Consider the following 17,475-nt stretch of genomic DNA (forward strand, 5'->3'; position numbering starts at 1 on the left):
ACATAGCCCTGGTCAGGGCTGTAGGGGTGAGAGTCTCGGGTCCCATGGGAGAGTGACAGCGCCCCTTGGGGGCATGTACAGGGCTTGGGCATCCTTGCAGCCGCCCTGGCTGTCTCGTTGGACTTCGAGATTTTCAGAGCCCACGCTGCGGGCTTGTCCGCACCCTCATCTTCGGCTGAGGGCCTGGGGGAGGGAGGGCCATGGGCACCTCCCAGGCTGGTGGTTGGGACTCCCAGGCGCCCCCTGACCCATGGGCCCGTTGTGCACAGACATCGGCACCATCATGCGCGTCGTGGAGCTGTCGCCGCTAAAAGGCTCGGTGTCATGGACGGGGAAGCCAGTCTCCTACTACCTGCACACCATCGACCGCACCATAGTGAGTGGTGCCCGAGCGCCCCTGCCCTGCCTCTCAGCTAACCTGGGGTGGGGGCAGAGGTTGTACTCCCCCACCCGGACCACCGGGGTCCGGCGCGTTTTCCCTGGGCACGTCACTGCCTGGGATTGGTGGGTCTGGGATATATGGCTTTCATCTTGCAGGGTTTTCCACCACTAATGAAACTTTTTCTTTTCCATTTTTAGCTTGAAAACTATTTTTCTAGTCTAAAAAATCCAAAACTCAGGGTAAGTTTGTCTGTTTGCCCTTGACCTACAAGCCTGGTTGCTGCTGACCAGGGCCCAAGGGTCCGGTCTGAGGGTCTGGATTCGGGCGCCCCTGGCTGTGACAGCTTTGACTTGAGCAGTTTCAACAATTTGGGGGAAAATAGGTTGATAACAGGTTGAAAACAGTTAACATTTTGGAACGTCTTGCTGCCCCTTGGTCCCTGTCACTTTGTCCCTGAACCTTGTGGGGTGTGTGTCCCAGTGTCCCAGCATCCTTCTCTTTGGAGGCTCAGACGAGCCTGTGAGCCTGGAGGAGCCCCCAACCCCGGCCCCTCCTACCATGATAGGACCTCAGGTCACAGTGTGGGGACTACCACCCCATCCAAGACAGAATGGCTTCATGGGCAGCACTGTACTCCCTGCTGGTGACCCTGGGTGTTCCTCAGCCCTCTTCATGGACAGAGCATCCCCAAGTGGGGAAGCAGCTGTGGGGACCTCAGGGAGGCCAGGCCAGGCCGTCCAGCAGCTCCTCACTCTGCACCCAGGCTCTGCCTTCAATAACTTCCTTGTGATCTGAAGGCCGCTGGGGTCCTGGCAGAGACGGGGTGTGGGTGTTGTTTTTCCTTGCACCATCATCAAGGGTGCAGATGAGCAGAACCTGGCTGACCACCCCTGGGAGCCTGAGCTGTGGGGCCCCTGGAGGCAGGGGGGTCCCCTCAGTGCCTGAACTTCAGGAGATGCCCCCTGCCTGCCCACCAGGAGGAACAAGAGGCAGCTCGGCGCCGGCAGCAGCGGGAGAACAAGAGCAACACAACCACGCCCACCAAGGTGCCCGAGAGCAAGGCAGCTGTGCCGGCAGACACCCCCGTGGTGAGCCCCCACTCTGGTCGGGGAGGGAGACAGGCCTCTCTCAGAGCCTACACCTCTGGCCAGTCCTTCATGTGGGTTTCCACCAGGACTCCGGTGCTGAGGAGGAGAAAGCCGGGACGGCCACTGTCAAGAAGCCATCTCCCTCCAAGGCCCGGAAGAAGAAGCTGAACAAGAAGGGCCGGAAGATGGTGGGTCGGAAGCGTGGGCGCCCCAAGAAGATGAGTGCCACCAACCCCGAGCGCAAGCCCAAGAAGACCCAGAGCTCACTGGACCTGCTGCACGCCCAGACCGTGTCACGAGCGGCCTCCCCCTTGCCGCAGGGTGAGCCCCGCCCCCGTGCTGTGGGATCCTGGGAGTGAGTGCCGTGGGGTCCTCGGGCAGAAGCTGCTGTGCCACTGTTGTGGGCGTGCTGCGTGGGTACGCCCAAGGTCAGCCTTCCTGAGGGAGGTTCCACCTGAGGGAGGAACCACCTCAGGGGTCCCCTGGGCCATTAGTGTGGTCAGCTTGACCCAGCCATGAGGACCCAGCCATCTGCCCGGGAGCAGGTCCTAGGGCCTTGGCTTCCCACACTCCTGGTCCTGGCAGGAGGCTCGGCTCAGAGTGAGTGGCCAGGTCACGAGCCTGTACAGCTCAGCATCTGGTGGTTGGGGCTGTGGGAGTTGTGTTGAGTCCTGTTGTTGGGGCACTGGGGGCTCTGTAGTGGCCTTCCAGGCCCCATTTATGGGGTTGTGACCACTCGTGTGTCCCCGTAGACGCGCACAGGCCACCTCACAGCCCTTTCTACCAGCTACCTCCCAGCGTGCAGCGGCCTACCCCCGAGCAGCTGCTGCTGGCACCCACCCCGCCCGCACTGCACAGGCTGCTAGGTGAGCATCAGCCGGGCCCACGGGTCAGGGAGGGCGAGTAGCAGCTGGTCTACACCCCGACAGGAACCCCATGCCGTGCAGCCGAGCACACCACCTCCAGGGCTCGGGCTCATCCTGCCAGGGGACCCTGGGTTCTGGGATCACCAGGGCCTGTGTGGTGGTCTGAGGCTAAGGTTCTGCCCCAGGGGACACTGGGCCACCCTGGGGGCTCCTGGCATTGAGTGAGTGGGCCAGGGAGGCAGCTCCACCCCTCTAGAGGATGGCCTCTGTGTCCATGGTGCTGAGATCCCGCGGGATCAGACCCTGTTCTGCCAACTTGAGCTCGCACTCGTGGGCAAAGGTGGGCTGCGTTGAGATCACTCAGCTCTAGAAGCTGGGTGAAGGAAACCCTTTACAACCTTGGGAGCTATTAGTTTTCTCAACAGCAGTAGCGTATGTTTACCAAGAAAACTGGCAGATTAGCCAACCAGAGCCACATGTGTGGGAGAAAGGAAACATGGGCTGGTGATGGCAGGAGCTTCGAGGGGCCCCAGGTGGGGGCAGAGCCCCGGCCCCACCAAAACCCTGTGGGGCCTGCATGTGTTCATGAACCCCACCCCTGCCTTGAGCCTCGGCGGGAAGCTTCCTGTGTTGACATCCAGTCTGTTCTCTCCTTGCAGAGTCCTTCAGGATTCAGTACCTACAGTTCCTGGCATACACGAAGACCCCTCAGTACAAGGCCAGCCTGCAGCAGCTGCTGGACCAGGAGAAGGTGCGGCCCCCGTGCTGCCGGCCAAGTTCCCGGGAGGGTGGGGGGGCACTCATCCCCCACCTCAGGGCCCGATGGCCCCATGGTTGCAGCTGGCCCGGGCCCTGCTGCGATGGCTGAGGCGTCCTTATCTGGGGACAGTGTCCCCCGTGCTGAGAGGCATCTAGGGGGCCCTCAGCCTGGGCGTGTCCCCTGCAGCCTCAGTCAGGCCCAGCGCGGGCATGGCTCTCTGGAGGGTGGGCAGCATAAGGCCCCGTAATCCTCATAAACAGGACCTCAAGCCATCGCTGTGTGGCACCACGTTCTGGGGTGAAGCCCTTATGGGGGTCTGGCCAGTCTGCTTGCGTTTCTCCCACCTCGCCCCTGCCATGGTCCTTGCGCTCATCAGCCTTGCCCTGCAGGAGAAGAATGCCCGGTTGCTAGGCGCAGCGCAGCAGCTGTTTGGCCACTGCCAAGCTCAGAAGGAGGAGATCAAGAGGCTCTTCCAGCAGAAACTGGACGAGGTAGACTGGTCCCTGCCTAGCTACTGGGGGGCCTTGCACATGACCCCCAGTGCTGAGCTATGGGCAGGCGGGTGGGCAGGCAGGTGAGGGGGGCGGGACCCCAGCCCAGACAGCTGATATCCAGGTGGACTGTTGCCCTTCCAGTGCTTCTGACTCTGAAAGTCTCCCTCACAGGAGGCCTGGAGCCTGGGGCGGTCAGAGGGTAGCTCCCGGGACTGCCTGGGGTTCAGTGGTTGAGACTTTGCCCTCCAGTGCAGGGGCCACGGTTTTGATCCCCGAGCAGGGAACTAAGATCTCGAATGCCTTGCGGCCAAAAAACCAAAAACATAAAACAGAAGGAATATTGTAACAAGTTCAGTAAAATCTTTAAAAATGGTCCGCATCAAAGAAAACGAGGGAAGGTCTGCACGTGGCCCCGTGAGTGCCCACCTGGGCCGTGGTGTGTCCTCAGCTGGGAGTGAAGGCGCTGACCTACAACGACCTGATCCAAGCGCAGAAGGAGATCTCGGCTCACAACCAGCAGTTGAGGGAGCAGACGGAGCAGCTGGAGAAGGGCAACTGGGAGCTGAGGAGCCAGAGCCTGAGGCTGGTGAGCAGCCTGGTCTGGGCAGGACCCCTCCTTGCCCCTGTCCACCATCAGGATGCTCTAAGGGCTGGGCGGGACCCCTCCTTGCCCTTGTCCACCGTCAGGATGCTCTTAGGGCACCTGGCACATCTCAGACTCGGGCTCTGATCTTCACTGCCAGGGCACCCTCAGCCCTTCTCCCACCTACAGCCCAGGGACCCTGAGCCCACATCCCCCCGTGTACTGGGCCTCGCCTGCTGGGAGTGCCCTGTCTCCTCTCCCGGATGTCCCTCACTTGCTCCTGCAGGGTGTCCTTCCTGGGGACCCATCTTCTCAGCCCCGCCTCCAGAAGCAGCTCTGCTCTGTGCTTCGAGGGTGCGGGCTTGGGGTTGGGCAGCAGACTCCTGCTCCTCCATGCTGTGCACCCAGGGGCTCCTCCCCATCTCCCACTGCAGGCACCCCTGGGTAGGAGCCGTCCACCGGAGCCCCTCCCAACCTCCCCCAGCTGTGCATACCTGGGTGGGGGCTGCCCGCCAGGACTCACAGCCCAACATCCTCCCCACAGCTCAAGGCACGATGTGAGGAGCTGAAGCTGGACTGGTCCACGCTGTCGCTGGAGAATCTGCTGAAGGAGAAGCAGGCCCTGAAGAGCCAGATCTCAGAGAAGCAGAGGCACTGCCTGGAGTTGCAGGTGAGGCTATGCTGGGGATTGGAGCCTTCCTCATTGCTGCCTTCCCCACTCCCTGGCCCACCTGCAGAGATGTCTTCCCCTCGACTGTAGCTCCCAGCACCAGACCCTGGGACTCTTTTGAGGGATCTCTGACCACAGAGCACTCACGATGAACTGGTGTCCACTGAGATCCTTTTGAGGATGTGTCCTGAGCACACACCTCCCCAGAGCAGCTTTCTGCAAGGTCACAGCCCGTGTGTCACAGAAATGATGTTTATTGCCCAAGCCTGTGTGTGGTGGGACCTGTGGGAGGATGCTCTGGGTTCTGACCCTCCTCCGTAATTGAGAATCAAGAAGTGGCCTGTTTATTGTGGGGAAAAGCCAAACATGCGGTTCCTCAAGCCCCGGCCCGCCCAGGACAACTTCTGTCCTGATGTCTTACCCTGGCAGTCGCCATGGTAGCCACGGAGCCTGGGCCTCTTACCACCTCTGTGCACCTGCACCCCACTTGATGCTCATTCACCTGTCAGCTTACCAGCCAGATCCTCCTCTCTCTCCTGGACAGTCCTGGCTGGCAGGGTGTTGGGCTTGGGGCTGGGCGGGCCTGACACCCCCCCGGTCATCCCACAGATCAGCATCGTGGAGCTGGAGAAGAGCCAGCGGCAGCAGGAGTTGCTGCAGCTCAAGTCCTGCGTGCCGCCTGATGAGGCACTGGCTCTGCAGCTTCGTGGGAAGCCAGAGGCTGAGCCTAGCCGGCTGCACTTGGAGCTGGACTGTGCCCGCTTCTCCCTGCCGCCCTTCAGCAGCTTGAGCCCCGAGCTCTCCATGAATGGCCATGCGGCCGGCTATGAGCTCTGCAGCGCACTGGGTCGGCCCTCGCCCAAGCAGAACACCCCCCAGTACCTGGCCTCCCCGCTAGACCAGGAGGTCGTGCCCTGCACCCCTAGCCACAGCAGCCGGCCACGGCTGGAGAAGCTGTCCAGCCTGGCCCTGCCTGACTACACCAGGCTATCCCCTGCCAAGCTGGTGCTGCGGCGCCACCTGAGCCAGGACCACGCGGCCAGTGGCAAGGCAGCTGCCAGTGAGCTGCACCCACGGTGAGTACAGGCCAGCGTCACTGCACTGTACAGGCCCCACGGGTCTTCTGAGCTGGGGATCGTCAGTTCGGAAGAGAATTGGGGGTTTGCTAGGCCAGGGCTGTCAGCTCTGAACACAAAGCTGCAGCCGTGGGGGGATTCCCCAGAGTGACTGAGGACATGCCTTGGTTCTAGAGCCGAGCATGCCAAGGAGAACGGGCTCCCTTTCCAGAGCCCTGGCATCACTAATGGCATCAAGCTGAGCCCACAAGACCCCCGACCTTCATCCCCCACGGCTCTACAGATGGGAGAGAAGGGCCCCGAGAAGGTGAGGCTGCTCTCTGAGAGCATCTGTGGCACTGGGTGGGGAGGGGTGTCTCAAAGGAGGTCCTGTAGGAGGGGGCAGCATGGCCACCCAACTGCACCCTTGTCTTCAGGTGAGACTGGGAGAGAGCTCAATCCCTGGGGATGGGAGGAGAGGGTGGTTGAGCAGCAGGGTGGGCCAGTCGTGGGTGGAGGCTGCTGACCGGCGTGTCTGGCCAGTTGGGAGAATGGGTTGGGGTGGGGGCTGGTTGGAATCCCCGGTGTCCCCGGGGCAGTGCCCGAGGCCACTGTCCTGGTCGGCAGGGTGTGAAGGAGCGTGCCTACGCCAGCAGTGGGGAGGCCATCACCAGCCTGCCTGTCAGCATCCCGCTGAGCACCGTGCAGCCCAGCAAGCTGCCCGTCAGCATCCCCCTGGCCAGCGTGGTGCTGCCCAGCCGCGCCGAGAAGGCGGTGAGTGCGGCCCTTGGCCCCAGCCTGCTGCCCCAGGCCTCGTGTGCACGCACAGGCAGAGCCGCAGGCCTGTCCTTTCTCCTCGAGGGCCAGTCACTTTCTGTTCAGTTGATCACAGTTATATCTCCAGCGTGCCGCAATACCTGAGAGAAAGAGAGCACCGATTCCCAGTAAGGTTTTCAACTTTAATCTTGGATCTGAGTGTGCGTGGTGACTGTGAGTGGAGAGAGAGTAGATTTCCAGTTCTGTAGAAGCTGCCCTTGTCCTTCTAGGCCACACTTGGGTTCTCCCTCACACACATGCCCTTGGGAATGACACTTGGTATAGAGCAGGCAGGGCTTTGTGTTTATGGAGGTGTCATTCACACAGAACTCATCCATCTAAGGTGTTCAGTGCAGGCATCTTCAGTGTGTTCACCAGTCTTGCAGCCAGCTCTACTTCTAGAACATTCTGTGCCCCAAGAGGAGGCCCATCCCCATCGGCATCACCCCTGTACGCCCTCCCCAGCCCCTGACAATCAGTACCCTACTCTCTGTCTGTGGTTCAGCCTGTTCTGGATGTTTCCTATCAGCGGAATCACACCCTGTGTGTCCTGTGTCTGCCTCTCTCACTGAGCTTCGTGTCCTGAGGGTCCATCCACATGGTAGCGAGTGTCAGGGCTTCTCTCCTCTTTGTGGCTGAGGGATGGTCCAGTGTGTGGAGGGACACGTGTGTATCCTCTGTGGATGGTCGTTTGGGTTGTATGCACTTTGGGGCTGTTGTAAAGCACACTACTATGGACATGTGTGAACAGGAATCGTGTGGACAGCTGTTTCTATCTGGCTTCACCTAGGAGTGGGGTTGCCAGATCAGGTCATGACACTGCCCCACTGCTGTCCCAGGCGTTTAGACCTGAGCTCAGACATCTGCACCTCACCTTATGAGAGCCTTCTGGTGGCTGACTGCCAGGCTCACCTGCGTGGCCGTTGCCCTTCTGGGCTCGCTGCCTCGGGCCCTGGGGACGTCCTGTGGCGTGTCCCCACCTGGATGTGTGCCCGGCTTGGCTGACAGTGTGCGCCTTCTTTCTGCAGAGAAGCACACCCAGCCCTGGGCCACCGGCCCGAGAGTCCTCATCCACGCTGGAGAAGCAGGTGGCTGCTAACACCCATGGTGCCGGGGGCAACGCTGCTGGGAGCAAGAACCTCGCCCTGGCTCCCACAGGTGAGGGTTCCCAGAGACCAGGCCCGGCCCCTCCAGCCGGGGTATGAGCTGCATCAGGGCCGCCCTCAGCTGCATGCACCCTGGGGTCCCGCCCAGCTCGTGTCAGGCAGCCATGCTCAGCCCAGGACCGTGCTGGCTCTGTTGGTGGGGTCTGGTCCTCTGGGAGATCCGATGGGGCTTCTGTGTGGGGCCAACTGTGTACCTGGGGGCCTGCCGCCTAGTTGGGCCCTGTCGCTGCTGTGAAGCAGGCAGCTCCAGCACTCATCTCAATGCCACTGCTCTCGTGTGGGTAGGGCATCTCTGCTGGCAGTGCCCAGGGTCTACTCAGCATGTTCATGGGCTCCAGGCCCCTGATTTCGCAGGCCCAGAAGTGGGGAGGAGGGCACAGTGAAGGCCCAGGGGTGCCAAGCATGCAGAGAGCCGAGCCGCCACCTCGTGTCCTCCACAGGCTTTGCATACACTGGCTCAGTGGCCATCAGTGGGGCCCTGGCCGGCAGCCCAGCACCCCTCGCCCCTGGAGCCGAGCCCCCAGCCCTGGACGAGTCCTCCAGCTCTGGAAGCCTCTTTGCCACCGTGGGGTCCCGCAGCTCCACCCCGCAGCACCCACCCCTGCTGACTCAGCCACGCACCTGTGGCTCGGCCTCGCCGGCCCCCCAGCTCTGCTCCAGCCCCCGGCTTGGCGCCCTGGGCCCACTCCCCGACTCTGGCAAAGGGGACCTGCCCTGCGAGGCCAGCTTCTCAGACCCTGAGAGCGAAGCCAAAAGGAGGATCGTCTTCACCATCTCGGCAGGCGCCAGCAGTGCCAAGCAGTCACCTTCCAGCAAACACAGCCCTCTGCCCTCGGGTGCCCGTGGGGACGGTGGCCAGGGCCATGGGCCAGACAGCCGCAAGCGGGGCCGGAGGAAGCGGGCATCGGCGGGGACCCCCAGCCTGAGCTCAAGTGTGTCCCCCAAGCGCCGGGCCTTGCCATCTGTCGCTGGGCTTTTCACGCAGTCTTCAGGGTCCCCCCTGAACCTCAACTCCATGGTGAGGCGGGAGCAGCGTGCTGGGGCTGGGTGGCTGATGAGGGCGCATGCCAGGCCTGCTGGCACTCATGCGTGTGCCCGGCCCTTAGGTCAGCAACATCAACCAGCCCCTGGAGATCACAGCAATCTCATCCCCTGAGAGCTCCCTAAAGAGCTCACCCGTCCCCTACCAGGACAACGACCAACCACCCGTGCTCAAGAAGGAGAAGCCCCTGAGCCAGACCAATGGTGCCCACTACTCCCCACTGACCTCGGACGAGGAGCCAGGCTCTGAGGATGAGCCTGGCAGTGCCAGGCGAGTGGGCTGCGGTCGGGGGGTTGGGGGCGGTCCTGACTGCAGGTCTTCACGCTGACCTGCAGCTGTGTCCTCAGGGCGCATCTGGGATTGTTAAACTGTGTGAGAAACAGCCCGCGAGGGCCCAAGGCTTCTGAGAGCACCTCGCTGCCTATGTGCGGGGTGAAGCCGAGCCCGAGCCTGCAGCCCACGTGTAGGTGTCACATGTCAGCGGAGAGGAGGGAGGGCAGCAGGCGGGAGGGCCGGAGGCGGGTGCGCAGGCTCCGGTCCACTCACCTGAGGGGGAACAGGGCTTTCTTTCCCTTCTTTTTTTCTTTGACAGCAGCTGTGTTAGGTATAATTCACATAATATACCATCTGCTTAAAATGTGTGATCCAGGGGTTTCTGATGTATTTATGGGGTTGTGCAGACATCACCACTCTCAATTTTAGGGCAATTTCATCACCTCAGAAAGACTCCCCATCCCCTCCCCGAGTCCCTAGCCCCACCATCTACTTCCTGTCTCTGTGGATCTGACTCTTCTAGGACCTCCTGTGAGTGGAATCAGATAGAGTGTGTCTTTCTGTGTCTGGCTTCTCTTACTGAGCATCATGTCCTCAAGGCTCATCCAGGTTATAGCAGGTGTCAGAACCTCCTTTTTAAAAGCTGCATCATATTCCACTGTGTGGATGGACCACGTTGTGTTTACCCATCGTGGGTGCTTGGGTTGCTTTGTTTTTAGCTACTGTGAATCATGCTGGTCTGGATGTTCGTATGTGTGTTTTTATTTGAAAGCGTGTTTATGGTTAGTGGCGCTAGTGGTAAAGAACCTCCCAGTGCAGGAGACATAAGAGATGTGGGTTCAGTCCCTGGACTGGGAAGCTCCCCTGGGGGAGGGCACAGCAACCCACCCCAGTATTCTTGCCTGGAGAATCCCATGGACAGAGGAGCTTGGCGGGCTAGTCCATGGGGTCACAAAGAGTTGGACACAACAGTGATTAGCACACACAGGCCCTAGGTGTGGAATTTGCTGGATCACGTGGTGAGTCTGTGCTTAACTTTTGAGGATCCTTCCGACTTCCCACAGCGGCTGCCCCATCTCACTCCTGCCAGCCATGCACGGGGCACCAGTTTCTCCACGTCCTCGCCCTTGGGTGTTATCTTCTGGGTCTGTGTTCCATGCAGCAGAGCTGTCTCTATGGGTGTGTGGTGGTGTCCTCCTGGTTCCGACCTCTTCTCCCCAGGGGCCAGCGGCACTCCGCATTGTCTCTTCCTTGGAGAGGTGTCTGTTGACATCCCGGCCTGTGTGTGATTCAGGTTGTGCTGCTAAGTCATGAGAGCTCTTTGTTTGTTCTCTTGTGTGACCCCTTGCCAGGTAGGGGCCTGCGATGTGTCCTCTGGTCCTCGGTGTGTGGTCTCTGTGCTGCTGGTGCCCATTGGGGCACAGGAGTGCTGTGTTCTGAACAGGCCCCGTGTGCCATGTGTTTGTGGTATTTCTTTAGTTGGCTGTTTCCAGTGTTGTCTGAGTTCATTCTTCCACATACAAACATTACGTTGTGAAACTTCTGGATTACTTTGGGAGCTGTGTCTCTGGAGGTCATGGTCCTTTGGGACGGCCCCTGAGAATCCTGACATGTGAAGCCGCACCGCTGTTGTCACTGGGTGCAGCTTGCTGGGGGCCATGACGTGCTCAGCACCATGTCATCCCCCTCCGTGGATGACACAGTCTGTGGCTCAAGAGCCCGTTCCACTCGGGGCCAGTCCTGCCTGGGGCTCCGGCATGTGTCTGTGTGTTGGGAAGCGGCATTCCTCCTCCGCTGCCGGGGCCCACCCTCATCCGTGTCCCCCTGCCACAGCCGCTATCGGGGGCCCTGACGGCAGGTCAGACATCCCTGGCTCACGGCTCGCCTGGGCAATCCAGTGTACACACACAGCACTCTGGTGTGCACGTGGATGGCAAACACTCATCCTCTTTTTCTTTTTCTGATAGAATTGAGAGAAAAATTGCAACGATCTCCTTAGAAAGCAAGTCTCCACCAAAAACCTTGGAAAATGGTGAGTTCAGTCTGCACAGCGTTTGAGTCCTTGGCACCCATGCTAGGCTTGCTGCCTGGCCCCTGAGGACCCCACGGGGCTTCCAGAATTGTCCTGGGCTGTGCTGAGTACACACCTCCCCTGCTCCTTTCCCTGCGATGCGCTGGACGCCCTTGGTGCCACCTGGTTCACTTGGGTGCGTGTAGTCCTCCCTGTCAACACAGCTTTCCTCCCGCTGAGTAGCCCGCCGCCCTCAGCTTCTCTGGCAGCCCCACCCTTGCCAGGCCACTCTTCCTCTCCAGAGGGCCTTCTCTGTGTGGAGGCACTCTGAGCAGGCGGTGGTCTGGGATCCGCGGTGTCTTCCCCAGGCCTCAGCCACTGCCTCTCCCAGCAGGTGGCAGCCTAGCAGGAAGGAAGGCGCCGCTGGCCAGTGAGCCGGTCAACAGCAGCAAGTGGAAGTCCACCTTCTCACCCATCTCCGACCTGGGCCTGGCCAAGGCGGCCGACAGCCCGCTGCAGGCTGCCTCCGCTCTGAGCCACAACTCTCTGTTCGCTTTCCGGCCCGGCCTGGAGGAGCCCAGTGCGGCCGATGCCAAGCTGGCCACCCACTCCAGGAAGAGCTTCCCAGGCACCCTGCCAGGGGCAGGCGGGCTGAGCCCCAGTAGCCTTCCTGCCAGCGGCTTTGCCCTGGGTGGGGGCCTAGCAGCTGACCTCAGTTTACACAGCTTCAGTGATGGTGCTTCTCTCTCCCACAAGGCCCCCGAGGCAGCTGGCCTGGGTGCCCCCCTGAGCTTCCCCGGCCCACGGGGCAAAGAGGGTGGCGCTGCAGAGTCTGGCCCCTTTGCAAACAAGCGGCAGCTGGACGGACTGGGCCCAAAAGGCGAGGGGGGCCTTCCCACATGCGGACCCCCGGACAAGGCCTCCACAGCGCATAGCAAGGCAGGCAAGGGCCGCGAACGCGAGCCCGACGTCAAGAACGGCCACAACCTGTTCATGGCCGCCGCCACTGCGCCCCCTGCAGGCCTCCTCAGCGGCCCAGGTCTTGCCCCAGCGGCATCCTCGGCAGGTGGCGCAGCCCCGTCCGTGCAGACCCACCGCCCCTTCCTGGGCGCCTTCGCCCCTGGGCCACAGTTCGCACTGGGCCCCATGTCGCTACAGGCCAACCTGGGCCCATCTGTGCTGCAGTCCCTGTTCAGTTCCGTGCCCGCCGCCGGCCTGGTTCACGTCTCGACCGCCGCCACCAGATTGACCAACTCGCACGCCATGGGCAGCTTCTCCTCTGGGGTGGCCGGCGGCGCAGTTGGAGGTAGGCAGTGCCCTCCTGGCCACTCAGTCCCACAGGACCCGCTGGGGGACGAGCTGGGGGCCGCACGTTGTCTCCGCCGCCCACCCAGACTGTTGGGTTTAACCACCGCTGTTTGCAGGTTCCCTTCCAGGGCCCCCTGAGGGGGGAGAGGCTGTGCCCGCGTGTCCCTTTGGGTCCACTTTGCGCCCGCCACCTCGTTGCTTTTCACGAAACGCAGCCGTGACGGTCGTGTGGGCAGAGCACTCGGGCGTGAGTCGGCTGTGCCGGGCTCTCTGGTCTGACCGCGCCCTCTGATTCTTAGAGGGACTGGCGCCATGACCGGGCTCTCCTTCCTGCCGCAAGCTCACCCGGAAGGTCCGATGCGGCCGGTGCTGGGACAGAGCGAGGGGCTGTGGTGCCCGCGGCCTGCGTGCATGCAGGGTGGAGCAGAGCGCGGGGAGCCAGAGGCTCCCTGCTCGCGTGGCACCGAGGTGGGGTGGGGTAAGGTGGGAGTCCAGGGCCAGCGGTGGGCCCGCCCGCGCTCCTGCTGCCTGCGCTTCGCTGCACTTGTGCCCGCACGCGGAGCTGCAGCTGCCGTTGCTTCCTCCTCCGCGTGCTGCTCTTGGCTGGAGGTGCCCGCCTGTTGAAGCTGAGTTTTTCTCTCCTGTTTGCAGGTGTCTTTAACCACGCGGTGCCTCCTGCCTCCGCCCATCCGTTTGGAGCCAGTTTCGGCAGTGGGGCTGCATGTCGCAGCGCCACGCTGAGCTTAACCCCGCTGCAGGCGGTGGCCAGCACCCCGGCCTCTTCCTTTCAGGCCCCGTCCTCTGCGGAGCCGAGGCCACCCCCACCCCCTCCGCACCTGGGCCGGCCCCCTCCGGGGCAGCCCACCCTCCACGCACCCCCCCATCCTAACGCCACCTTGCCTCCTCCCCCTGCGCTGCTCCCAGCTAACTCTGAGCCCGTGCTTCTGCAGAACCTCGCATCCCTCCCTGCTAACCAAGCTTTCTTACCCGCCTCCTCTGCCGCCTCTCTGCCGCCTGCTAACGCCTCTCTGTCCATCAAGCTCGCCTCCCTCCCGCACAAGGTGTCCCGGCCTTCCTTGACGGTGCACCACCAGCCCCTGCCTGGGCTGGCCCTGGCCCAGGCCGCGCCCGTGAACCCACAGGCCAGCTCCACGGGGCCGCCCGCCGTGTGGGTTTCCCTTGGCATGCCGCCTCCGTATGCCACGCGCCTTGCGGGGGTTAAGCCACGATAAAGACCTTGCTTAGCTAGCAGTTCATATTCTGTAAGGTAAGGCTAGAGCCCGACTAGGTGGCCGTGCTTCCCTTTGCAGAGAACAGGTGGGCCAGCGGGGCTCCTGGAAGGTCATGGGGCTAAGGCTGTGCTCCCACGACCAGGAGGCGTGAAGGCAGAGATCCAGGGCGGCAAGGGAACCAGGGTGTGGCTGGTCCCACTGCCTGCGGACCTGCACCCTAGGTCTCCCAGGGAGGGCGCCAGGAGGAGCAGGACTGAGCTGGTGTCCTCCCTGTTGAGCCCAGCTTGAGCTTGCCACCCTGAGCTTGGGTGTGCGGCGGCTGGGGACCCAGGCAGCTCCCATGTGGGTTCGTGGGGGCCATGGAGAAGCCCAGCAGTGTCTTTTGTGTGCTCTTGGGCCTGTCGCCTGGTGCTTGAATGCGCCTCATAGGGTTTTAGGAAAACTCAATGCATTTAAGGCCCCTGGTGCACTACGGGCCTTCAGACCATGGTCATCTGGTGGGCTCCTTAGCTAAAGGGCCCGCCATGGGGGCTTAGGGGCGGCAGGATGAATGTGGCACCAGCCACAGGAAGGAAGGCCCGGTGGGTGGGCAGTGTTCTGTCGTATGACTGAGGCCCGGCCACTCCCAGTGCTGCACCCACATCCCCAGGGTGAGGTCTGGAGCAGAAACAGGGCATCAGGGCTGGGCTCAGGATCTGCCTGTGTCTTCAGCTGCGTGTCGTGTGTTTAAGTGGAAACGAATGGGCAGCCATGGGAGTCTGACGGCCTCCTGGTCAGGGTCCGCAGACAGCCTTACTTAGGCCTGGGGCCAGGGCTATGCCTTGGTGGTTGGAAAAACCCAGGTGGGGGTGCTCAGCGTGCAGCGGCCACTGGCCATCAGGAGCTAGAGAGGGCAGCTGAGCACACGGAGGCCGGGTCAGGCCCATGGTGGCCACTGCCTCCCCTGCTGCCTGGGCCAGTCTCTCCAAGGGGCACGTAGGCTTATCGCCAGGCTGCTCACAGGCCTCTGGGAGCGCTGCCCGACGGGACCTGGGGACGGGCCTAGGGTGTGGCTCGGGGTCCTACGGCCACCATGTGCGTCGTCTGTCGGTCCGTCTGTCCGTTGGTGGCTCTGGCTCCCGACCTGGGGCAGCGCCGGGCCGTGTGGGCAAGGGGCTAACGCTGTGCTGCCTTTCTTCCACGCGTGTCCGCAGGTAACTAGGATTTCTACCTCAACCGCGAGACTATGCAAGGGTGGGCTGGGCCGGCGGCGCGGGGCCCCCCATGGGACGGCGAGGACGGACGAGGCCGGAGAACAGGCTCTACTGTGAATCAGCGCCGCGCAGACCTGCGGAGACGGCTCGCTGGGGCCCAGCTCCAGCCTGTACTGTCCATAGTTTTAGATAAAGTATTTATCATTTTTTAAAAAGTATAAACAATTTTGACTTATTTTATTCCACCGAAGCCGTAAAGGCAACCTATTGAGAGATGTAGATACTATATGTGAAAGGATCTATGTAAAAGACGTCCATCCGCCCGAGGACTGGCCACCGCAGGGACCGCCAGCCGCCCGGTGCTATCTCGTCGCAGGCCGGCCTCCATGCTCTTGGTGCTGACTCTCGGGGTTGACCAACGCCGACGCCAGGCCCCGTGCCTGCCCTGTTTATCTAACGCTCTTCCTATACCAAAGGCCCCAGCTCCGGGTGGAGGCCCGCCCCGCCTCGCACTGTGAACGGCCTCGCTCGGCCCCTGGGTCCGCATCACGCCTTTGGCATAGGGAATGGTGGCCGTGCGGCCAGGCTGCAGCAGGGTGCCTCGAGGAGGAGGGGACCCGTTTGAGTGGTGCTCGCGAGGAGGGTCTGGAACCCGCCATGTGACAAGTGCATTTACTTTTGTACGTCTCTGCTCGTCCGGGCCCGCGCCACGGCTGCCCAGGGAGGGTCAGCGCCAGTGGTGGCTGGGGACGCGGGTGGTTAGTCGTGGGTGCCTGGTGTGTCTACAGGGGAGTCACGCTGACGGGTGACAGTATTTTATAGAGATGTGATGAAAATTTATAAATTTCATAGACTTGACTTCATTTATTTTTAGACTGTATGATGAATACACAGTAAACTAAAGAGAAAAAGGAAGAAAGAAAAGTGAGGGGAAACCTTGCTGTTTATTCAAGTGCACAGAGGTGCTGGCCCAGGGCCCACCCACCCACCACCCCACAGCTGGAGTGACACTCTCCCCCCGCCCCCTGCAGCCACATCCCTCCACGCGGGAGGGATGTGGTGGGGTGGCAGGGCAGGAGGGCTGGTCCCTGAGGCTCCGAGGTGGTGGGTGGGGCTCTCCGTCCGCCGCATAGCATCTGTGACTATGCTGGGTCCTTGGTGCAGCGGTGTTGTCTGTGTGCCTCCCTGGAAGGGCCAACGTTGGCCAAAGGTGCTGGCAGGGGGCCCAGACCCCAAGGTGGGTGCCCAGCCAAAGGCTAGGTGTGGGCAGTCAGAGCCCTGTCCTCAGGTGCTCACCGCCCCCCACCAAGTGGCACCCACCAAGGAGCGCAGGAGGTGGGCCTCCATATAGGGATCTAACCTGAGCCTTCCCCAGCCTGGCCACCACCACCCACCCCTGCAGAGTGGGGTCCTCTGCTGCCCCAAGGATCAGTATGGTAGCCGAGCCCCAGCCCGCCACCTCATTCCTGGGGTGGGTCTGGAGCCAGCCTTTCTGGCAGGTGGAGGCCACAGTGTCAGAGCAGGACAGTGTCCCACCTCTGGCCACCTCTACACTGCTCAGAGCAGCAGTTGAAGCTGGAGATGGAGCCCTTCTCCTGTGACCACCAGCCCTGCCCCGCCCCCTCCACCCCAGGTCGGTGCTCCTGGTGGGTGTGTGATGGTGCTGTCCTACCCCCTGCCCCCACCCCTCTTCAAGAGGCTCCCCACCCCCAACAGAAAGCTGCAGGGCTGCCTGAGGAGCCCCATCTGAACAAATGACACTGTACACAAACACTGCATGGCTTGTGGCCCACCGTGCCTTGTCTGCCCTCCAAGCTACAGGGACAGACACATGTGCACAGGGCCTGCCCCACAGTGGGGCCAGCTTGGCCTCTCCACACCCACCATCCGGCCCCAGCCCCTCGCCTTGGCCTGGGTGCCGCTGCCACAGGAAGGAGGGGGCACCAGGGTATTGGGCGTGGGGAGGAGCCCCGCTGCTGCTGTTGACCCGGGTGCTCCACTCCACTCCAGGAAGTCCGATGGCTACGGTCGCTTTGCTCAGGAAACCCTAACAATGAAGACACCCTCTGGTCAGGGGACACAGCCCTCCATTTAGCTACAAGTCAAATGGTGACCTATTTAAGATTCCCCCATTATTTATCCCGCCCGTCCACTGTAGGACTGTTTGTTCTCACTCACACATCCATCCACGCTCGCTCTGTCGCACCTTGGTTTGTAATGCAGACGGGCTTTGCTTTGTCGTTTTGGTAGCCTGTGTTTCAGTTGGGGTGCTAACTCCCTTCGCTTCCCAAGGGGACCCCACTGCACTGCATATCCATCTCTAGACGCTGTAATAAAATACCTGTTTTCACTTGAACCTAGTCTGGCAGCAGTGTTTCTTCCTGGTGATGACACGGCAAGGTCCTGGAGTGCACAGAGCCCAGGGCAGTGCTCACCGTCCTCAAGCAGAGAGGACGGTCGCTCCCAGTAGAGGCCCCACCTGCTCCTCAAGACAGGCACTGTGGCCATGACAGACAAGTTACGATTACTTCCCCGA

General features: G+C 61.8%; 1 protein-coding gene across 2 annotated transcripts in view; it reads left to right on the top strand.

The window, feature by feature from the left end:
- DOT1L (DOT1 like histone lysine methyltransferase) overlaps positions 1-17,290 on the top strand; it is a 54,013-nt gene extending 36,723 nt beyond the window's left edge. The window contains exons 11-29 of one of the 2 annotated variants that reach the window (XM_055547657.1): positions 270-376; positions 580-621; positions 1,360-1,470; positions 1,557-1,791; positions 2,223-2,336; positions 2,996-3,087; positions 3,486-3,587; positions 4,039-4,176; positions 4,718-4,843; positions 5,453-5,919; positions 6,094-6,226; positions 6,526-6,672; positions 7,743-7,872; positions 8,321-8,898; positions 8,987-9,192; positions 11,163-11,227; positions 11,601-12,512; positions 13,166-13,781; positions 14,940-17,290. In XM_055547657.1, the coding sequence (XP_055403632.1) occupies positions 270-376; positions 580-621; positions 1,360-1,470; positions 1,557-1,791; positions 2,223-2,336; positions 2,996-3,087; positions 3,486-3,587; positions 4,039-4,176; positions 4,718-4,843; positions 5,453-5,919; positions 6,094-6,226; positions 6,526-6,672; positions 7,743-7,872; positions 8,321-8,898; positions 8,987-9,192; positions 11,163-11,227; positions 11,601-12,512; positions 13,166-13,746 (4,286 nt within the window). In that variant the 3' untranslated portion in view covers positions 13,747-13,781; positions 14,940-17,290. Of the gene's footprint in view, positions 1-269; positions 377-579; positions 622-1,359; positions 1,471-1,556; positions 1,792-2,222; positions 2,337-2,995; positions 3,088-3,485; positions 3,588-4,038; positions 4,177-4,717; positions 4,844-5,452; positions 5,920-6,093; positions 6,227-6,525; positions 6,673-7,742; positions 7,873-8,320; positions 8,899-8,986; positions 9,193-11,162; positions 11,228-11,597; positions 12,513-13,165; positions 13,782-14,939 lie in introns of both variants that reach the window. The other variant, XM_055547664.1, reaches the window with a different exon arrangement.
- The last annotated feature ends 185 nt before the right edge of the window (positions 17,291-17,475 follow it).

This window comes from Bubalus kerabau, chromosome 1 (genome assembly GCF_029407905.1).
Source record: "Bubalus kerabau isolate K-KA32 ecotype Philippines breed swamp buffalo chromosome 1, PCC_UOA_SB_1v2, whole genome shotgun sequence".
In the NCBI taxonomy this organism is placed as follows: domain Eukaryota; kingdom Metazoa; phylum Chordata; class Mammalia; order Artiodactyla; family Bovidae; genus Bubalus; species Bubalus kerabau.